General features: G+C 44.3%; 1 protein-coding gene across 2 annotated transcripts in view; it reads right to left on the minus strand.

Annotated features, from left to right (window-relative positions):
* Positions 1-1,314: 1,314 nt before the first annotated feature.
* The window catches only part of UCHL3 (ubiquitin C-terminal hydrolase L3), a 45,636-nt gene continuing 22,786 nt past the window's right edge, over positions 1,315-24,164 (minus strand). For both annotated transcript variants that reach the window (XM_066581034.1, XM_066581026.1), the window contains 3 exons: positions 6,658-6,733; positions 5,059-5,117; positions 1,315-1,535 (listed from right to left, as the gene is read on the minus strand). In XM_066581034.1, the coding sequence (XP_066437131.1) occupies positions 1,452-1,535; positions 5,059-5,117; positions 6,658-6,733 (219 nt within the window). In that variant the 3' untranslated portion in view covers positions 1,315-1,451. The remainder of the gene's footprint in view (positions 1,536-5,058; positions 5,118-6,657; positions 6,734-24,164) is intronic.

Here is a 24,164-nt window from a genome sequence, read left to right on the forward strand (position 1 = left end):
CTGCCCATGTCCCGCCCCTTGTCTATAGACATCAACGGGAGGAGGTGGATCAGTGCTTAGCTCCGCCCCCGTCCCGCCTCCTCCCATTGCACAGAACGAGAGTGAGGAAGCCACGCTGCTAAACTCCCTCCCACCTACGGCCGCTGGACGTATTCTGGCCCAAACATAGTTCCAGAACTATGTTTTGAGCCCGACGCAAAAATGCCCGGCGCTATATTGGCTGGCCGGGCGTTTTTCTCTCGCAAATACGCCCATGTGATTTGATGCATTGGAATCCAAGATTTTAGCGGCATGAGACGCACAAATCTTGCGTGAATTTGTACCCCATTCTTTTGAATAGAGTCATACACATGAGTGATTATGCATGGCAGGCTCTATCTTTGCTCATTCCTTGGAACGCATCACCCATTGTTTTAATGGGACAGGGAAACACATCACGCGGAGTGCGATGTGAGGTTTTCGATCGAAAACAATTGAAAATACTTGCCCATCTCAAACTCACAGAAGTGATGGGAAGCGTTTGACAGAAAGATGCCTTGCGTCCACCGGTACATTGCACGCGCATGATAGCGGGCCGAGTGTCACGGTCACATATCGCACTCGGCCCGTGTGTAGGTAGCCTTAGTTTGTTGGAAGTGCAGACTTCTATTTCTTGCCGCAAGTGCAATCAAGGTTGCAATTAAATTCTTTGAGAAATTCTCCTTTGGGTGCATGCTTATGCATGCTCCAGCATGAGAGGAATCCCAGGGTACAAATACCAGTACTTCAAATAAAATCCGGAAATAATTTAAATCCTCGTAAAAAAGTGAGCATTACCATTTCCTCACACTGCAGTGGAGCGCTTATGTTGTGGCACCAGCTTTATTTTTGTTGTTGAAAGCAAAAATTTTATTTATTTATTTTTTTAATTCAGGGCTTAAAATGTTACTTCTCTGAGAACAAATGTGGGGAAATCTAAGAGAAGGCAACATTCTAAGACTTTACAGGTACTAAAAATGGTGCAATTTTCCAAAACAAAACAAAAAATCTGTGAACTTTTGCAACCTTTATGTATTTGTATTTGAACACCTTCTCCTTGCGCTACAAAGAGTATGAAATAGAAAATAAGAAGTGCATTGAGTGCCATGGGCAGCCGTGAAGTGGCAGTGGGAGTGCAACCTGTTCTCTCTAAATTGTATTTATTTAACAAGCTTTGACTATTTGCACTTTTGTCAGGTTTATTGGTAACATCACAATGAACATGTCACAAATGCTTTAAAAATGGGAACAAACTGAACAAAAGCTGCAGGAGGTAGTTACCACAGTATGTCAGGATTGGTAAACTTTGTCTTTTTATTATTAATGTACAGTACTCAGATTTGCTCACAAAGATATAAAACTCATTTTTCATCATGTGGCTTTCTTCCAAGTCTTCTTGGACATTTCTGCATTCCACTGAAGTCCGGTTTTTGTTATGCTTTAGAGAAAGCCACCACAGTAAACCTCAGTTCGTCTGGATCACGGTGCATAAACTTTCTGCAAACTTTAATGGCATCCTGCATGGCGGGAGGAAGGAGGGGTTGGGAGAGGGGTGGGGGAAGGAAAAAGAAATGAAAGATCCAAGCACATTTAATATCATAAGATTAGCGTACTCACTGCACGACTAGACACTTGACATAAACATGCATTCCATAAAAGCAACAGGAATGTTTCCTATACACAAGGCTGAACTATCAGGGAAAGCTCCTATGTTAGCTGCGGGCAGATTCAGTCAGGAGGACTGGCTTTGCTTTCTTTCATAGTCCATCACTTGTGAATGCATGATGCATTGCTGGCAAGCGTTTATCTCTTTCAATTGTCTGAACTGATAGAATATGGATGAAGTACGGTAACTAAACATAGGAATCTACATTTGTGTTTACTTATAATTACTAAGGGGATGTGTTATGTAACCACAACTTGGAGAAAGAATTTAAAGTGTACTTGTCGTTTCAGGTAATTCTTCTGAATAAACTGCAATGTGTGTACAAGATACACAGCACTATATAAGGTTCTTATAGGACTTGTATGCTCCATTTATAACCTGTTTTCTCCTTGTACTCTGTCATAAATTATCAGTTTACCTGAGATGGTGGAGACTACAGCTGTTTCCCATACACTGCACACAAAGGAGAGGAGATCCTACTCCCTAATCTTTCTACAGCACACAGCACAGAAGACGTTATACAGCAGCACTGGGGTAAGATGGTAAGAGCAGCAGCATCACTGCCTCTCACTGGATGGGTGACAACTTGTAATTTTACCCACTACCGGAATATCCCTTTTAGTTATTTAGCACAATGTTTAGTCTACGAGATGATATGGTCTTAAAAAGTTCACTGCTGAGGTCCGTAATTGACTGCAGCAGCTTGTGACATCCTTTCAAGAGGCTGATTGCAGCCTCCAAACAAAGCATGGGTGTGACGCTGAAGCCGTGAGGACCCAGGTTGGGCAAGTACAGGCTAGTTTATTTATTAAAATAAAATTGATCTTGTCCCAAAATAATAAATATCTTTGAAAACCCACTTATTACAACTTATTGGGCTTTGATATAGCAGACAAATGACAAATGGGAGTACTGGTTCTTTTAGGGATTGAGGATATTGCCAGTTTGATGGACAGTCCTCCTTGATAGGTATTGGCATTAACTACTCCAATGAGGACGCTCCCCCCTCCCATCGGTGGCAGACCATGCTGTGATCAGTGACATAACTCCATTTTGTTTGTGCGCTGCTGTATTGAAACCCAAGATATGACCACCCAAGGGAACATCGTTCAGGGGATTTAAAATGCCGCTGTCAGAATTGGCAATGGCATATAAAGGGTTAATAGTGCCACACTGCTGATTGCAGCTATTGCCACCGAGTGTCAGCTGTAGTAAACAGCCGGCGCCCGTGCTGTATGAAGAGAGGATGCCCCGCGATCTCTCTTCGTATATACCCAGACGCTGCAGGACGTAAATGTACATCATATAGCAGGAAGGGGTTAATCTGGGTACTATTTAAGAAGTATTTTAACTCAGAAGTGTACCCCCTGAGGAAGGTGCAGCAAAACACACGCCGGGCCACAGGTTATAAGGTTGGCAGTATGGTTATGTTCATGTTCTGTACATTCAGGGCATTTAGGATGTAGCTTAAGGCCTCTTTCACACGGGCGACAGAGCTATCACCGCAAGAAAATTGCAGCTGCGTTCCTGCAATTTCTGTGCGATATCGCTGCGATTTTCTCGCGGTGATATCCCGACTTTGTCGTGCTCTTTCGCTGGGAGCCCTACCTCGAAAATAAGCCCTAAACACAAAAACAAAGCAAAAAAAAACCCTGCTCAATACATTACCTAACAGGTACTGTCCGCTCTGCCGCACTTCTCCTCCCGAAGCTCCACCGCACTTGTTTACAGTCTTCAACTGCTGCTATCTGGTTAGGGGGTTCATAAATCCCGCCTCCAGGAAGCGCTGGCTCTGATTGATTTTTGAGTGTCATGGCTCAGCCAATCAATGCAACTCTTGATGAACCAAATCCCAGCCACTCAATGCAATGCGAAAGCGGCCTAACAAACAAGAACCTCATCTGGTAACATAGATCCTTTAATAGGGGACTTGGGAGTAGCACACAGAGAATAATCTGTCTTTTAAGAAGCAATGCTTCATGCAATCAAGCAGCAACCGTGTTCTGTGTAACGCCTATATAGGTCTGTACAGTCGCTTAGAAATAATATGTATTATATCCCACTGGAAACCAATGCAGATGACTGAAGCTTGTTGCAGAAATTAACATCATGCCGGGTTTCTTCCATAAGGGATAATGGAAGCGGTTTCTGCATGCAAGCGACATCCAATTTTAAGCTGCCTTGCAGCCTTCGGCTAAAGGTGGCATCATCTTATGAGAACCTAATCCTTCTGGAAAACATTCTGACCAGGGAAATGCTGCATTTTTGGAAGGGCATAGAGATCTTATCTTACAGAGTAAAGTGTTAGTTATTGTTATACTTTTTCTGTATATCCCAGGAGTTTTCTCAAGGTTCTCTTTACACTGACAGCGCTGGGGGCTTAAAGAAACACCATGTCTCCGGGGAGGAAATAGCAGCTGCTAACTAGTAGCTGATGAATAAATAGGAAACATGGGAAAACACAGGAGCAGAAGTGGTTTCCTTCCTCTAAACACTATAGCCTACCCTAGCAGCAGGGTACTGGACAAGTATGATGCTCCATACTTCTACCAATTGTAGCACTGTCACTGCTGCTCATCTCAGGGACAGAACTAATATAAACTTTGCGGCAAAACTTTTTCCTGAGGGTGTAAAATCTGAAAAGTGGGGTCTTATATGAGCAACAACAATTACTAATGCTAACCAGTGAAGCGCATTTCAGGACATATATCCAGAGTGTTTAAAGGTGTTATCCGGTTATAAAACGGGCAACTCCCCCCCCCCCCCCCCCCCCCCACAGTAGAGAGAACTGCAAATTTGCTCAGACGTACAAAACAGTACTTAACTACTATCTGCCCCAACAATCCAAGACTGCAAGCTCTTGAGGACCACCCATCAGTCTGCTTACGTGTTGCCAGTATTGACATTTCATGCTGCCACAAACAATCAATGGCCACAGCAGTCATGCGACTTACTGCTGGCATCACAGCTCCATTCACTGAGCTATGGTGCCAGTAGTATGGGCATATGGCTTCTGTGGCCACTAACTGATTGCAGTGGTGACTTGGTGTCGACATGCAGAGACCAGGGGTGTAGAGGGAGCTGCAGCGCTGGATTGCCAGCCATAGTTTTTCTTTTTTAGGGCATGTTTAGCACCCATCTCTCCATGCCCCGTTCCCTTTCCAGCAGGGGTTCCGGTATATTTGCAGCATATTGTGCTGTGCTATGGTTGCTGCCAAGTATACGAGAACCCAAATAGACCCCATTATAATGTAACAAATCCATCAGGACTAGTTATCCATTAGTAAACTCATCTGCAGGCACCATTACAAACAGGAGAGGATGCTGGTATAAAAGAGGTTACATGAAAAGGACTTACTACTTGGTGCACTTACTTCTAACAAGGTGTCCTCACAGGTCTTCCCATGGTTCACTGGAAAAGGCTTCCTTCCATCTGGGAAATGAGAAAAATGGAAACATTATTAATCATCATCATTTCCAGCTTCTTTCTGCAGGATTTGAAGGGGTTTCCCTATTTGAGAAACTGGTGACATACCGTACCCCAGAAGAAAGGCTTGTTTGTTCTGCACAGCAGCACTGGTGTACAGGAAACTACAACTCTACCTCATTCACCTGAAGGGAACGGTGCCTGCAATACCATTCTGGTCACTGCAGGGAGTACATGGCACCTGTGTGTCTCCCAGTTCAGGTGAACAGCTGATTGGTACGGGTCCTGGGTGACAGACGCCTACGGATCAACTATTAATGACCCATCCTCAAGAAAGGGCATCAATAGTTTAGAGCTGGAAACCCCCTCTAACCATTTCCCAAGCTATAGGAAGTATACAGTATATCTGTCATAAGCAGGCTTGAATGCCCACTCCATGAAGTGGAGTACCTGGGAGATCAGTGGCAAGAGCACAACTGGAACACATTGGATGCCATGGCCAATACTGACCTTTGCATCTAAACTAAACTATTTACATGACGCAGGGGGGCTCCCTCTGTCAGCCCATCAGCCCCCCATGGCCTGAGTGAGTGAAGCCAGTAGCTGCTATGGAAACCTGTAAAGGCCTAAAATTGGTCTTTGGGTATTCAATTTACATAGGCCTATAGGACCTTGCCTTAACTGTCAGTGTGACCGGGCTGGAGAAGTATTGCAGTTTAGCATTCAACCGATCTCATGGCCCATAGTGGAGGGGCGAATGAAAAAATGTTTTATACTTCCCGTAAAATCTCTCATCTTGTTCATTGGGAACCAAAGTTAAAAGGCCATGGGTTTAGCTACTGCCACGGTCTTTAAGCTGTGTCCCCCATTGATACGGGGGAAGAGGGGAAAACACATCGCTGTGTTCATGACAGCTTGTACTATAAAGCTAATGCATTGTGTGTCATGCACACCAGTCGCAAAAAAAGATGATGAAACTGGATCAAAACTACATCTTCCACAATGCCCCATGGCCAGTTACTGACGAGTGAGCATTCACAACTCCAAATTCTGTAATGACAGTTTATAAAGGGCACTGAGCATGCCTGACCAGAAAAACAGCAAAGCCCACAGGTCATGACCACCGGATACAAACTGAGAACTAAAAAGGGGAGACCACAGGTAAATCTATATCTCTACAGCCTTGTAAAACAAGTTATATTATATTGCATTGCTTTATGAAGTTTATAACTTTCACTCTGAATTGCCAGAATGCCCCTTTAAGGAGTTAACACTGATTGGGCTATTTGGATGGGATTAGCACATGCTGTAACATTTTGCTCAGGGTATCTCACATTGCTGGCGTGCACCCGTTGGACTTAGTCCCCTTTTTGGTTTGGTTTGAAGAACCCTGAGGTGTGCTGCGAGTTAAACCCGTGTGGATTGCGACATTTTGCTCAGGGGCCATTAGTCCGTGTGAGATAACCATTGACCATTATGAGTTTGTGCTCAATTTATGTAGAATATTAAAATTATAATGGACCAACAATTAAATGGAGATAATTACCAAGTTCATAGAGATGACCTTGTAGATGGACGAAAGCAACAAAGTGTAAATCTACTTTATCATCTATATTGGGTGCCTGTGGGAGAAGAGGACAAACAATGATCAGTACAAGCATAAAACATACTGCTCACAAGTACTGTCCGCTAGGCCTGCGATACTGCTCACAGTACTGCAGCAAGTCATGGTCTAAAGGTCAGAGTTCAAATGTACGACCTATTACTTGTCAAACTAATGGCCCAGCAGTAGAGAAACCCACCATTCTTGTGTAAGAAGGGTCCCTCTCCATTAAAATGAATGGAACTGTAGAAATACCTGAATGATAAAGCCCATTGTTTTTCATACGGTCCTGGCTCTTGTGCCATGTAAATCACTGAAAAGCCACTCTCACAAGTTACAGAGCACACGAGCCAGGACAGGGTCAGTAACGTAAGCCCTCATTGTAATGCAAGTGGATGGATAGTAAAAAAATTGGTCCTAACATCTCAGTGATACTGAAGCATGGTGGGCTGGATACTGGAGGGGGATCTACTAGGGATGGGATGAAATTGAGTAAGGGTGGGGAGGAAACAGGAGGTGGTGAGATGATACAAGGGGGACTGAAACTGGATAGGAAGATACTAATAGCAGAGAGGATCCATCTATCATCTCCTAAGCTCTAGTAGGACTGCTGGGCTGGTGTCACCAACCCCCGTTCAGGGTCCCCTCTCCAGGATTTTCTTACCAACTGGTTTCAGTCCCCTTTGTATCAATGAAATAATAAATATGAAGACTCTTTATTGTCTGTATTACTTTCCATTGGTCCTGACAGTGTATGAAGTAATCAGACAGCACTAGGTGGAGGCAGGTAAGAAGGGAAGGCAGAGAGGGCCTGAAATTCCCTCTTTGCATACTCGCCATGCTGAAGACAGCGAAACTATGCATGGATGGCTTTCCTGCACAGAGGAGAGACAGCAGTTACATTGACAGCTCAAGAGGATGAAATGCACATGCTCAACCTCCGAGTGAAGATGGCAGGTAAATAAAAAGGAGGCATAAGAAAAAAGAAAAGAAAAAAAAAAAAAGTTTTTGCCAAGCTTAAAAAGTTCATGAACAGAACACACAAAGCCACCCATGTGATTCTGGAAATACCCCCTTTAATTTGATATGAATGTTACTACTGGCCTATACAACATGCATATAAAAGGTAACAGAAAGGAACTAATCGATCACAGATGCCATTGAAATGTCTTGGACCAGATATGCGCTTGGTGAAGTAAATGAAGAATAAGACACCAGATTCCCTCCTCGGTTTCACCTGTAACTAAACGTGTAAAGTCTTTGACTACACGGTGATGACAAGCTGTAGTAACAGTGACATCTGCAGGCTGAGGGCACAATACTGTAAAAGCGGGAACGGCAACAATAACTCACATTTTTAAGCTATGTTCAGCACATTTGCAGCGGCAAAACCCACACTAAATGATGCGAATTCATCTACGTATTAAAAGGTGCAGCCGGCTGCGAATCCGCAATATACATGGATATGCTGTGGATTTTAAAAAATTTGCAGCACTGTAAAATGTATGAGGCTGACTTTTTACACAACCTATAGATATTCTTTAAATCCCATCCACATCGCTTGTACCGCAAGATGCTATACGTTCTCCCCAGCGAGTGAACATACCCATAACTAGAAAGAAGGACGATCAACAGTTTTTAATTTTTAATAAGTAAGAAACGTCAAGAGCATCGCCAACTCCTAGTGAGATTATGGGACGTCAACAGCATTAGTTATATTGTGGCAGGGGAGATTGCCATCTTAGATATTTATGGCATGTTTTAGGCCCCTGACCGCCTAGAAAGCTTGCTTGGCTGTTCCACAAATACCTTCTACTTCAATAGACAGGGCTACAGAGCGACGTCTTCATTCAGTTCCCCCCCAGGATGCAGTCAGAGGACCCCAAGTGATCCTGATACATAAATGTCCCAGAAATGGGATCCCCGCATATATATTTAGGGCGCTGTTTACTTATATTCCATCAGGTTTCTGTTTTCTGTACGCAGCATAAGGCTACTTTCACATCTGAGATGGAACCTCCATTTGGAGTTTCCGTTGCAGATCTGGTACAAAATACCGGAAGAAAAAGCTCGGCACGCAGTGCTTTTTTGTCGGGTAAAATGCCGAAGAGCTGAGCAGAAACCAAATGGACCCCATTCAAGTAAACACGGCCCTTTTGGCAAGGTTTGGTTCCATCAGATGACAGTCTATGTGGCCAGAGGATGCCCCTTCCCTGCTCCTATAAAGCAGAACCCCCACAGAGATGTAAGAGTAGCCTTATTCTTCCGGCAAAAAAAACCACTGAAACCTGATAGAATAGAAGCAAATAGAGGTGTAGGTGGGGGTGGGGGAACACACAAAAAAAAGCAGATCCCTTTTTCTCAGTTTTATTTCAGTTTCTCTCCTCCAAAAATGGAGCACAAAGATAGAACCCCTGAACTGACTCCAACGCCGGTGTGACAGCAGCCCAGGTGTGACCAGCTTGGAGAATTTACTGAGGGATACAGAACAGAAGCAGTAGGTGGGGATACAAAGTTACAGAACAGAAGCAGTAGGTGGAGATACAAAGTTACAGAACAGAAGCAGTAGGTGGAGATACAAAGTTACAGAACAGAAGCAGTAGGTGGGGATACAACGTTACAGAACAGAAGCAGTAGGTGGGGATACAACGTTACAGAACAGAAGCAGCAGGTGGTGATGCAAAGTTACAGAATAAAGTAGTAGGTGGTGATACAAAGTTTTTTTCATTAAGTCTAAATACAGACTAGGTTTAAAATTATGGGCTGGATTTCTATATAAACAATATTTTTTGTGGGTCAGCACCTTCAAAAACAGCCAGGAGATCACCTATCATCTATACGGGGCTTGTATGGATATGTAAAAAAAACTAAATGTAAAACTTTTTGGAGGTACTTGGATTAAAATATCAAGCAATTATACAACCGAGTCGGGGAAATTTATTAAAACCGTATGAGAGGTGCGTTAATCTCTCCCCCTCCTGCAGTGTGTGCCTTACAAAAGGCACTCCATTGTTTTTTCTTTGTTGTCCGATCCAGTAAGGGATCTGTGGCTGCTCCCTTCTATACCAATCTTCAGGAATGCTACAAGTGGTTGTGCACCCAGTGTAACACTGCATGGGAGCGCCCATTATAGGTTTCTCAGTGCCATCCTTGTACTTGTGGTCTCTCTTAACTTCAGACAACCGGATGATAAACCTGTCCCGATACACCCACCGTTGGCACGCACACTGGAGCACTTTTTTTTTTCCATTTGAATATTAAAAAGTGAACCAGTCAGCAGGTTCTTTCATGTCCCAACTACGAGCAGCATGAAATAGTGATAGTACGTGGTTATCAGAGAATTTATGTTTTATTGCAAAATGCTGCAGGCTTTCTGAGAAAACTCAGTTTTAAAGAGTGTAGAGCTCCCCTCCATTTCTAAAACTAATGCCTTCTCCCAAAAGCCACAGCATAAAACACACGCAGTTCAATGTCATCAGGGAGCCTGCCGTTAGATCATGTTGCCCATGGTTAGAGCAGCATGAACCTGCTGACAAGGTCTCTTTAATGGCTGAATATTCATTCAATCTTATCATGCTTTTACAGGTTCATCAATTTTGTTGGCTTCTTCATAGCTCGGGGCTCACAACACCCCCTGCTGGTTCAGTTACTGTAAAGCGCACACTGTGCTAAATTACAATCCATGAGGTGTAAATTACTGTACAGTATGTGAGAAACTAAATCTCCCAAAACACACTGCAGTGAAGTTAATTGCATTACAGGATCTCAAATATGTACAGTACAATGGAGATGAATTGGATTTAGAAAACGCTTCACCAGCAGTGCAAAAAGTCCTTGTGGATATAAAAGCATGCTTTATGCCACTGTGGGTTGGCTTCAGATTTGCTGCATAGTTCACCTACTGTGAGAAAGGAAATAAGCAGCAAAGACAACAACAAATCTAAATGCAAATCCATGTAGATTTATAGAGGTACGGAATGGATCCTGGAGACAACCTTAAAAGTTTTGTGAAACTGAGCTTTTCCTGCTTGAAGTAGATGGGTGACAAAGATGTCCATTATAAGCCACATTAAACAGGCTCGGACATTTAAATGGTTTCTGGGCTTACGGAGAAGAAAAAACAAACCCCACACTGGCTACTTGTGGTGTAAAACGAAAAATGCACTTCTGCTCAGCATCTCTGCTGGTTGTAGTCCCCACCACTCCCTTTACATCTGTGCATCAGTGAGTGACATAAGGATGTGATATACCCCATCATATCTACATCCCGTGGCCAACGGGACTGGTCACACACCGTCAACAGAAACCAATGGGGGACAGACACTGGTGACCCTAGAGCGGCAGGGTATTTAAGAGGTGCTAATTGGTTTGCTATTTTTTATACTAAGAGACTTCTAGAATTTCTTCAAGCAGAAAGAAAAACTCCTTAAAATAAACCTTTATGAATATTAAAGCATAACTCACAGAAAAAGCCAAATAATGCATAGCTGATATACTAGGGGATGGTGATTGGGCCTGTCCTGCAGTATCAGATGATGCATTATTTGGCTTCTTTTTCTGTAAGTTATGCCTTTGTACGTTTTTTCTCTCACCGCTGTTTAATATTTTTATAAATATTAAAAGGGGCCAAAAAAGCCCCTCCCAATACTATTCCAACACCACAGCAGTGTTCACTGATGAGATGAGGCAGCGAGAACACACACACACAGCCAAAGTTTGACCCTACTATCTGCATGACGCAGTTGAAATACTGATTCGCGAGTGCATGTTGCATTTTCCTAGCCTCATCGTATCCAGCTTTGGTGAGCCTGTGCCCACTGTAATCTCAGAGTCCTATGGTTAATCACCGCGACAAAGAAAAAAACAAAACGGGGTTGTAGTCCTGTGCAGGATTAGAGCACCATGGCTTCTTTCTTCTAAAGTAGTCGCACACTGGTCCTTGGGCTGTTGTGCTGCAAGCTCAGCCTTGCTTCAGCCAATTTCACACAAGCATATTAAGAGCACATTTATGTATCCGCAGCCTGACTGCAGGTTAACTGACCCAAACTTCTGACTTCGGGTCACTAGATTCAGTATGGTCAGGACACTTCTCTATTACGGAAGCATAAACGTGCCTTAATACACCTGCGTGAAACTGGTCTTCCTTCAAATGGAGCCACATAGCAATACCAGACGCAACCCTTGGACAGTTTTGGTGCAGTTTCTGGAAGAAGGGGGTCATGTTTTAATAATTCCCCTTTGATGCAGTGACATGAGCTGATTGTGGGATATTTGTTGCTAGAAACCCACATGGTCAGCAGTTATGGCCAAGGTAAGCATCCAGAGCCTGCACGTACTAATGTATTACACAGTGACCAGTCACGGTCTAGTCTGGCTGATAAATAATGGGTTCTGAGCAAATGTCCAAGAGAGAATGATGGAAGCCGGCAACCTGCATCCTCCCTTAACATAATCTGGGGAGCATTAACTGCACTTAAGGCTGAATGGAAACGGGCGGATTTGCACTGCGGAATCCACAGCGGGCGTCCGCCTCCGGATTCCGCAGCAAATACCGCCCATAGCATGCTATGGCAAAACGCGATGTCCTCTACACGAGTGGAAATAAACTGCGATTTTCAACTTGCGGAGGAGAAATCGCAGCATGCTCAATGAAGTCAATGGAAGCCAACTGACCTGCGGCCCTTCTGCAATCATAATTGCGGAAAGGTCGCAGGATCTGTGTCATCGCCTAGCGATGGGCTGACATAATTTGTACTGCGCATGTATGCCGTCCGGCACATCGGCAGCACGGATTATGAAGACTGCGGACAGGTACACGGGAGTGGGGGGTGATCACCAGCCGGACAAAAGGTCAGATTTTGCTGCGGGATCCTGCGCACGGAATCCGACCCGGCTGTGTGCAGGTGGCCTAAAGCTGAAGTTTTTGCTTAACTTTAGTTCTAAATTCATACATGAGAAAGACAAAACTATTTCTGCAAGACATAACTAGCAAACAAAGCAATTCCATATAATGTTCCAGACAAAACAATCTGCACATACATCATGCTGTGACTTGTATGGGAGTTTGTGTGAAGTTTGCAAACTTAAGGGCCTTCTTATTCTTTTAGTGAATTTCTCAGTCACTCTCTTAAGCTATTCAGAACCATCACAACTAATCCTGTAACTAGACAAGAAATGCCAACAAAAAAGTGTTAATCCTATATAGGAATCATTCAACATGCCTCGGATAAGACAATTAAGCAAAGAACAAAAAAACAACAACAACATTACATAGCCAAAAGATGTGGCAACTGATCATCATGCTACTAGAATTAAGAGAGGACAGACAAGAAATTAATGTTGTATGTTGGTATGTGTAAGGGCTCATTCACACGGGCGTATCACGCAGACATATTTTCCATGTGTAACACAAGGTTCATAGAGGCAATGAAAGTCAATGGACTTTCATTCACACCTGCGTGTGTACTGCGTATGATACGCAGGAGAAATAAATCGCAGCATGCTGTATTTCTCCACGTATTATATGCAGCCTTTGAAGGGCTTCATCTGAAATGCTGTCCATATGTAGGCATTGCGTATGAACAGCATTTCAATACAAAGCCCTACTCTGCAGAGCGAGGAATTTGCCTTTTTTTCCCGCCTTCAAACACTCACACACTGTGCATGTTCGTGACGCCAGAATCCCAAGCATGCACAGTGCCAATCACAGCCCGTACGCATAAGTCCATGTGAATGAGCCCCAACACTGTAGTGGACATTGCTCATAGTGAGGTTAGGCTTTCATGTGGACACTTGACCATGGTAAATCAACCCATGAAGGCAACAAATATTTCAGGATCTTCTTTGTACTTCGGCCTACTGTCCACCACTGCTTACATTGAACATACCAGGATCACCAAGGCTACCATAGGCCATCACCACCTTCTTCTTTCCCAAGCTGGATGCCCTGTGTGACCATCTCTTAGCTTTCCTTAAGGATAGCACAACAGTCATATAAGTAGCCTTATTGGACAGCTCAAATATGGACTGCTTTGGGAGTGGAGTCCCATTTTATTATCATTCCAGCTGGACCCTCACTAATCTTTCGTCTCCTTTCCTTTCTGCTTCTTTTGTGTTTCAACTACAAACCAAAATTTCCTATTAAAAAAATAAAAAAAAGAGAGGTTCTGATAAAACTACAGACACGGCCATGTACATTATGCATATCAAGTTTAGGCTGTGTAGGTCATTTTATGGCATGAATGGCAGGTTTTGATAGGAAAGTTGTGGTAAAAATGTTGGGGACAAAAATAGTACTTTTGCTGGTTCTCATAATGAATAACAAACAAAAAAATAAGCTAAACCTGCTATACGTGGAGCTACAACATTTTGGTTATGTGAACCTCTATTTTGTTGCCCTTTTGGGCTTTACATACTCTCTATAGAAATATGGCAATGCACTATTTCTATACGTTCTATATGGTGCAGAGGTGTGTGGTTATTAGGGCATAATTGTTTCTTCCTCCCCTTCTTTGGTTTAGGCTTTCCGGCTGCCGATATGAACAGGACTTTACATGTCCCTGTAATGGTCAATTTAAAAATATAGCTAAACCTTCTGCCTCCCTAATGTAAGTTTTAACGGTCCCCTCCAGATAAGTGCTATGGTGTGCCCTCCTATACCACCAGGTGAGTGGTGTCTATCAGTGCATTAGTCCTTGGAAGCAGGATGTGCTAGTTCTATTATGTCCTTTTATGTAATAAATCAGAGCACAAGAGGCCAAGCCGTGACAGGAGCGCAGCAGCTGGCATCTCGCCGTCCTCACTCTTCTTGACACGTACCAGCTGTCTGCTCGCAGCAGCACAAGAAAGCCGAATTCCTCCACTTTATCTACTTGGCCCACAGAACTGTCACTCGGAGTTCATAGACACAGATCTATTCTGGGAGCTTTCTGCGGTCGTTGCCTTTTGAAAACTGGATGCATTCTGAAACATTCAGCAAAATACCAGAATAAGCGCCGAGTCTGCCAGGAATACAGTACAGCCAACTGGCATCCAGACCCTGAAACTGGTTCCAAACCCAAGACCCACAAGCAAACATTTAGGCACTTCAGAGAACTTCTATATGCCTGTGACACCTCATTATATACTGCACTGTATGCAGCTGATTGCTCATGGCTTACGTGGATCTCTTAGCTTGTCAGGGGCTTTAATATTTTTTTAACATTTACAGATGATCTACATGGTGTACCTACCAACTATTAAAGAAAAGTTCCACTTGGAGCACTTTGCTTCTACAAGGTTCTCAATATCAGTGCCAGCAACTGTGAGCAGTCCAACCCAATTACTAATGAGTCCACTTAAACACCATCCTCCTTAGTACCTATCCAGGGATCATGAAAGATACATAAAAAAAACTTTATACCATACATTGCTCCGAGCTCTGCAGGAACAGAGTCAATCGGAAAAAGAAATTGGGTCTGAACTTGGCTGATGGACATATTCGGGGCAGCAAGTAGCATCTTCTGGTTTCCAAGGCTGAAGGCATGAGAAGCCTGGAGTGCATATGGCTAAGAGGGCAACAGAAGACTACACTTTTACCATACGATTCTCGTTTTCTTGTAAGTATGTATATTTCAAATGGCCTGTCCAGGATTAGATACTTCACAAATCTGTAGCCTTCAATGATTACTACAAAATGTGTTTTCATACTTCTGTTAGTCTTCCAGGAAGCAATCCGCTTCAACCAGGCAGGAAGCCCAATGTGTTCACAGCTACGACTTACAGTAAACTTGCAGACATAATAAGGCTCAGTTAAAGATCATGGCATGAGCGAGATGAAATGTCTCTCCTTCTACTAATTAGCACTAGAGATGCAGTAATGATCCAAGATTAGAGAAACATGACTGCTTTCTTCCAAGAACAGTTCCACACCTCCATTGGCTGATGATGCAACCCTATTCACTTCAATGGAGCTATAATACCAGACAACCACAGATGCGTTATAGGAGAGCGCAGGGCCCGGCAGTCGTGTACCAACAGAGCGCAGGCCCCGGCACTCAATGATAGGGATCATATATCCAGCATCGGAGCAAGGGAGTAACACCTTAGAGCAGGGTTCCCCAACTCCAGTCCTCAGGGACCGCCAACAGGTCATGTTTTCAGGATTTCCATAGTATTGCACAGGTGATGTAATTATTGTCAGCGCCTCAGACATTGCCACAAGTGTTATTACCATAGGATATCCTGAAAACATGACCTGTTGGTGGTCCCTGAGGACTGGAGTTGGGGACCCCTGCCTTAGAGGACTGATGTCACCCGGTAGACAGATGCAGGCAGCCATGATGGAAGCAGATGATACTCATTCATAGCAAGGGGGAAACTCATAATTAAGCCATCAATATACCAAACGGTCACTCCTTTGGTAGATCCTCATTAAATCTCATTAAGTTGCGTTAAGCAGAGTCACTGAAAGGGTAAAATGTTTACTCAGCCAAGTCTTCTTCTTTGTACCCACTTCTATAAAGAGGGCTGCAGCAATACCGAGGGCATTACAGACATTCCAACACATTAGATTTTATTTAGCAGCTTCCAGAGACTTGTGCTCCACAGGAATGTACTTTGTGTTAAGTCTTTGCTGTACTATGGATGTTCTGCCTGAAACCTGACAGAAATAATAGCATTTCCAAGAAAAGCAACTCCTACACACGTCCTGTTCTGCAGAAGGCTATATACATAGCTGTACTATTTCGGATATGCAAGTCCCCTAGCTCCCTCGCCTCAGACCTCCCACCGAAGTTCATAAGACAATGCAGGTGCCGCACTGCTGGAGGCATCATTTAACCCCTACATGGGGGCGGAGGTTACATAAATGCAAGCTCAACTTTCCCTACAATTGAATATTAACTGGCAGAAAAATAAAAGCACACCTTCTATACATGTGAAAAAAGTTATTTGGATAATGAATGGTAGGAGTTCAGGCATGACACCAACCCATGGCTCAATCAACATCATAGGCCTCCCACTAGCCAAGCAAGAAATCTACTGCACACTGGTGAGGGGCAAAAAACCCCAAACAGCTGTCTGTGTATGGATTCTGGCTTGGTTTTCAATTCCTTGTCATTGTTATAAGGCTTGTCTAAAGAGTCAAACATTAACTTGCAGGAATGCTGCCTTCCAATAGGTGGCACTGAAGAGGTATTGTTCCATCTTCTCAAGACAAATTGGCAGACTTGTAACTTGTGTGTCACAAGTTAACCCATTCACTGCTGCAAATGACAGGCACAGAAGACTGGTACAGAGCTTTATCTGCTCCATCATAGGCCATGTTTGGAGCCACCGTCGCCGATTCCATCTGAAAGTGGCAACAGAGATCACGAAGTAAGCACATGGGTTTTTGTTGGGCTTGAGCCCGAAATGTCATCAGCTCTCTGGACAATACATACACAAGGCAGACAGTCCATCTGTGTGCCACAGCACTAATGCTACGGAACGTCCTACAGGACTGCTGATCCAGAAGATACTAGAGTAGAAATATTTCTATATAGTGCCAGTCTGGGATCTGAGACGGTATTTATGTAGCCATATGTAGCTCATGAACCAGTTAGATTCATGCTCTGTGTGCTTCCATGGAAAAGCTCTAATAGTTCCATCCCCTCCCACTGCAGCCTTTACATCAATATAATTGAAACGGTCAACATCAGCAATAATGGGGTCAACGGCATAGCTTTAGAGTCTGACTCGAGAACACATATTTGTGGCTCAATTTCCTTTAACAAATCAACGTGTGCCAAAGAAGAATCTTATGATATCCTTCAGCTGGAAATGCACATGAGTATTTAATCTCTTCATCAGTAGATATGATTACTCTGTCACAGGTCTCCAGCCCTCAGCATTGGGGTCACTTATTTTTACATTTCTTAAATAACTTGACATTTCTTCGTAAAACTCCCTCACTTTCACTGAAAGAATGTGCACAAATGTTGCTTTCAATAGTCCTTATTTTAACAAAGACCAGTAGAGGCTCCATGCAAATCGAGCTCAACCAAGGCTGACACAGTCTAGTTAGGTCCACGGCTAAAGTGGATCACCAATCAGTGCAACCTATACAGAAAATCTGTTGCTTTTCATAAGTGTCAGCATAAATAGCAATTCCCTAAAACAGAACTTCATCAGAATCAGGAGGTGGCAAGACAGTGGCTAATCCAGTGTTCCCCAACTCCAGTCCTCAGGGACCCCCAACAGGTCATGTTTTCAGGATTTCCTCAGTATTGCACAGGTGATGTAATTATTGTCAGTGCCTCAGACATTGCCACAGGTGTTCTCACTATGGGATATCCTAAAAACATGACCTGTTGGGGTGCCGAGGGAGAAGGAATGTTAACTCTTTCAAGACTATAGATTTTTTTCCCCCCCCTTATTCCCCACTTTTCAAGAGCCATAATTTTTCCATAGACATCGCTGGTTACGGGCTTGTTTTGGGCGGGATGAGTTGGTTTGAAAAAGTTAAATTTTTAAGTGGGTTAATTGGGAGCCATTAGGTTCCCTCATAAGACAGAACCATTTGGCCAGGGGGGGGGGGGGGGGGGTGCAGGTTTCCTGAATGCCCCAATGCTGAACGAGCCCTTCAAAAATGATTTGTTTACTTTATTCTGCGGTCCATTACGACTATCAAATCAAATTTATTTTTTTTTAAGTAGTAAAACCTAAATCACTTTTATTTAAAAAAAAAAATCAAATCAGTATTTAAGACCCATAACTTATTTTTCTGCTGACCAGGTTCTGTGGAGACTTGTTTTCTTGCAGGACGACCAGCAGCTTTTATTGGGACACAAGCATCACTTTTTAGTAAATTGTTTTTTTCTGAGGAGTCCTTGTGCCCACCCAAAGAGCAATTCTGGCATAACGTCTTTGTTTCTTACAAGGTTCACCACGGTATTAATAGTCTAATACTTTAACAGTTTAGTATCACCATTTAAGTAAAACGTTCAAATTATTTATTTTTAGATGCAAAATTAAAAAGGGTTTATTTTTCCATTTAAAATTCTCTTCATAAAGTGCTTTGAAAATGGTGTTTTTTTTTAAATTATTTTCTTCAATTTTCTTCAGCCCCACTAGGGAACTAGAACATGCAAACACTTGTACTATACACTGCAATACTTCTCTATTGCAGGATGCAGTACTTTTTTGTGTAGTCTATTAAGCTCTACCAAAGGCAGGACTTAATAGGCATCCATGCATGGTAGTGTTGGATTGCCATGTCAACCTCTTCGGCACCCATGATCATATACCCTCCTGTTCAGCTTTCTGCTTATACACAGAGTCTGGATTGACTGCAGCATCTAAAAACAGTTAAACTGCTGTGATTAGAGCTAGTCCAATCGCGGCTGTCAGCTGTTGAGAACAGCTGACACCGGTAGAGTATTCAGCCCGCTGCATATGACCTCCATGATCGCATGACAAAAAGTACCTAGAAGTTGTTGACAATGAATGAAAATGTGTGCGATTGTAACATTGGTATCAAAGTGATTACAGTATCAGAGCAATAGGATTTTACTGCAGAAAACTAACCTCTTGTACCGCCTCTAGCTTGGATACAAGATGTGATACGGGCACGCATGGAGGCTCTGGTACCCTGTTGTACTGCCTCTAGCTTGGATGTAAGATGTGATACGGATGGGCATGGAGGCTCTAGTACCCTGTTGCACCACCTCTAGTTTGGATACAAGATGTGATACGGGCGGGCATGGAAGCTCTAGTACCCTGTTGTACCACTTCTAGCTTCGGTACAAGATGTTATACGGGCATGGAGGCTCTAGTATCCTGTTGTACTGTCTCTAGCTTGGATGCAAGATGTGATACGGGCAGGCATAGAGGCATACAGGTTCTGTATGGTATCCTTCAGCATATTGGTCCACATTCACTGTAACTGAGCCTCTAAATCGTGCAAACTCATAGGCTGTTGAAGTTTGCATCCCCGATGGTCCCATACATGTTCTACTGGTGATAAATCTGGTGACCGGGCAGCCATATAAGTTTAGAAGTCTTGTGGAGACACTTCTGTGACCCCCTTGTGTGTGGGTGAGCATTATCCTGGTGGTAAATGCCTCTTGGAAGCCGCCATGAGGGGAACAATTGTGGGTGCAGGATGACCTTAAAGGGGTTGTCTCGCGAAATCAAGTGGGGTTATACACTTCTGTATGGCCATATTAAAAGGGGTTGTCCCGCGCCGAAATGGGGTTTTTTTTTTTTCCCCAACAGCCCCCCCGTTCGGCGCGAGACAAACCCGATGCAGGGGTTAAACAAGAACACCGGACAGCGCTTACCTGAATCCCCACGCTCCGGTGACTTCTTACTTACCTGCTGAAGATGGCCGCCGGGATCTTCTCCCTCGGTGGACCGCAGGGCTTCTGTGCGGTCCATTGCCGATTCCAGCCTCCTGATTGGCTGGAATCGGCACGTGACGGGGCGGAGCTACACGGAGCCCCATTGAGAAAAGAAGAAGACCCGGACTGCGCAAGCGCGTCTAATTTGGCCATTAGACGCTGAAAATTAGACGGCTCCATGGAAACGAGGACGCTAGCAACGGAACAGGTAAGTGAAAAATTTCGGATAACTTCTGTAAAGCTCATAATTAATGCACAATGTACATTACAAAGTGCATTAATATGGCCATACAGAAGTGTATAGACCCACTTGCTGCCGCGGGACAACCCCTTTAATGCACTTTGTAATATACATCGTGCATTAAATATGAGCCATACAGAAGTTATACACTTACCTGCTCCGTTGCTAGCGTCCTCGTCTCCATGGTTCCGTCTAAATTCGCTGGCGGCTTGCTTTTTTAGACGCGCTTGCGCAGTCCGGTGTTCTGCTCTCAGCACGAGCCGCTTCAGCCTGCTAGCCGCTACAGCTCTTCTGCGCATGCGCAGACGAGCTGTCACTTCTCGGGAGCGCGCTGGAGCGGCCATTCTGTCCCATCCTCTCTTAGAGGAAGGTGCAGAAACTTGAGCTGCCCAGCTGTCCCGAGAAGCCGCCCAGCTGTCCCGCCGTCCAGGTAAGGGATGGGCCGGAGGGGGGGGGGGTCTGCCGCTCTGCCGGGGGGGGGGGGGGGGGGGGGGGGAAGGGGAGGGGTGTCTGCCGCTCTGCCGGGGGGGGGGGGGGGGGGGGAGGGGGGGGGGGTCTGCCGCTCGGCGGCTGCGGGGCGTCTGGCTGTCAGGTAGAAAAAGCCGGCGGCCATCTTGGGAAAGTTTTTATAGGTTGCTGAAACGCTGGAACTGTAAGTACAAACCAGCTAGAAAAGTCATTTACAGGGGGGCTTAGTAATGTATGCTTAATTAGGGGGACTGGGCAAAAAAAAAAAAAAAATTCACTGCTTCCTCGAGACAACCCCTTTAACATATCGCTGAGCTGTCATACTTCGTACCACTACTAGGGGTGACTGAGTGTCATATACGATGGCCTCCCAGACCATCACACCAGCAGGGGGCAGTATGCTGCTTCACTACCAGGACAGTATTGAGGCACTCAACCCCCTAGGACTCTGGGCATTGATGACTACCGTGCTTGTGATTAAACTAAACCTGGATTTGTTGCTGAAGACAACCTAGTTCCTCTCTGTAGCTGTCCAGCTTTGTAGTTCATGACACCACTGCAAATAAAGGGGATAAGGAGCGTCAAAAGGCAGAACAAATAATGGGCGCCGTGAGACCAAATATTCTTTAGCCAAGGTCCTGGAAATGGTTCAGACAGACACAATGGCTTTTAACAATGGAACACCAGTCTTTACATGGCAGATAAACACAGTTGCAGATGCTCGTGCTTGCCGTACAATCAGACAATCCTCTCTACTGCTGAGGGCATCCTGACCCCAGTCACCTTGTGTGCCTTCATGCATCCACTGGACCCAAAACTTACCAGCTGGTGGGCAACTTGTCGATACGAACATCCAGCTTTTCACATTCCAATAATGCGCCCCTTTCAAATTCCATTAACTGGGCAAAATCTCTCAGATGGCAACATAGAGGAGCCTAGAGGTCAAGCAGCTCTACACGCATGTCAAGTCTTTTTTTTTTTTTTTTTTTGTTACAAGCCAAAGGTGGGACCACTTTTACAGCCTCATGTGACAAGATTGTTCATTTAATCACAGCACAACTCTAATCAATTGCATATCAGCCTGAGATAAAACTGCATGCCGGGTTTTGCAGCAAACCGACAACTTCTAGGGGTGTGATTTTTTACAATAAGTGCATTTATGCATATGGTGAACGTGAAGGGGCATAAGGCGGCACAAAGCAAGTCTACTATAAAATGGTGTACGTGTTGCGTGCCGCCAAATGCCATGCACTAATCTTGGCACATATACATGTCAAGATAGAACATGCCGCGATCATTCTAGCACACGTACTTTGCGCAATGTGTGAGTGGAAATATAGGAACCTATGGCAGATTGGTACAGCATATAATGCGCACCATGTAAAGAAGCCCTAATGGTTCTACTACTCAGGTGTAGAAACATTGTAAAAGGATTCTATAATGAAGTGTTCTGTAACGGTTTAACATTACAATGTTGCTGAACTTTATACAGCATGAACTGTTTTGTAGCACATTTACATATTACAGCCTCACTAAATACATTTCCTGCATTCCCATCCCTTAGAATGCAGAACTCCCTGCCCAGGCAGTCAATGAGGTGCCCACCAGGTAGTCTCTTGCCCACAGCTTAGGCATGTGTAGTGTTCAGTCAAGTAGGCAGAAACCAGCGTGGAGGAGACATGTGCATTTACATCTATGACCTGACCCTGGAATAACATTGCATTCCTCTTCCTATGCAACGCTTGCAGCCACTTCCTGGCTGTGAGAAAGTCTCAGGAGCTCCGAGTTCTCAGCCCAGCAGAATGTCCCTCAACAGAAGAGAGCATTGGTCTTATGGGAACTCAGAGGACCATGACCATCACCATCACCATCATCATCATCATCATCAGAAAACATCCGCACAGACTCCACTGAAAGTAAAGCCCAGCGATGAATCTAGTGTAAAGATTGTATTATGGGCTTATGTTTGAAAAATCCTATAATAGAGTTATTATTGGAATACTTTTCTATTCAAGCAGCCACTGCCCTCCAGGCACCACCTAAATCCAGGCAATGCCCAGCAGCACATGAGAATATGCCAACAAGCCTCTTTGTTAACTTCCATTTTTCTATTTCTGTTCTTACAGTTTTCTTTATTTTACTTTATATATTACAAGAATGCAGGGCGGCACAAAAGGGCACAATTCAATAAATACAAAAATAAAAAATACGCATAAAGTTTTATTACTAGATTGATAGACATCAAAGGATAGTTGTGAGTCATATTTGACTTCTGCAATCACAATCGGTATTCAAAGTGGTCACCAGTGACATCCAGACACTTGTACCTGTAGAAAACCCTAAAAAGTAGTTTGCCAAAATCAGACGTTGAGGGGTGGTAAGTCAGGGGAACGAGGAAGCACTTCAACAGCACCTCTTTGTTCTATCCAACATGCTGGCAGGTTATCCAAGTAGGCTTTCACGGCTCGGTGATGGCATGGTGGGGCGCCTTCTAGCTGGAAGCAAGTTCGCTCACTTGCATAAAGCGCACCAAGGGCCAGTAAACTAGATGTACAAAACATGACAAGCTACAGTCTTCAAAAAAAAAAAAAAGGCTAGTCCAATGAAACCCCTGGATGAGGAGTTTCATTGGACTATTCCTCACATTCACGTGGATAAAGCAATCAGTTTACCAGCGCAAATGCTTTATTCATGTGAATCTGAGGATTTTTTGGAGACCAATAGACACAATTATGATGATTTAGGCCTCATGTCCACGGGCGGGCTGGGTTCCGTGGGTGGGAGACCTACCGCAGGATCCCTCCCTGCCTGCGGCATGTGGACATTGCGGACGCGTGCAGGTCATCCGGCGTCTCTTTTGTGGATGTGGGCGGGCCCACTGACCGACACGCCCCCCGCACATGCGCAGTGGAGATATTTTTTTTGAAAATGTCCTGCTTTTCCTTGGGACCCACAGCCCACCCAGAGTGACAGTTCCAGGTATGCCGCAGATCAGACGGCTTCCCATTGACTTCAATGGAAGCCGGTCCCACAGCAAATCGCAGCATGCTATGGATGGTCCGGAAAACAAACCCGCATGCTTTAAGTAAGCTTTAGGCGCCCATGAATTGCCTATGGGCGGCTTGAACTCCGAATCATCTGCGCTGGTACACCAGGCGGATCCCAGAATTAAAACCCGCCTGTGGACATGAGCCCTTACTGTATGTAACATTTAGTTTAAATTGTGCTTCAGTCGGCATTTGTCACAGTACTGCCTTCTTCGATCAGGGTCATCTTCATTCATGGTATGTAACAAGCTCAGGATGTAAACTTTGTAATGTGCTGCCTTAATGTGTTGTATGCTGGATCTGCTATCTCCTGTCTCATGTGCACATTGACTT

Source organism: Eleutherodactylus coqui, chromosome 1, assembly GCF_035609145.1.
Source record: "Eleutherodactylus coqui strain aEleCoq1 chromosome 1, aEleCoq1.hap1, whole genome shotgun sequence".
NCBI lineage: Eukaryota > Metazoa > Chordata > Amphibia > Anura > Eleutherodactylidae > Eleutherodactylus > Eleutherodactylus coqui.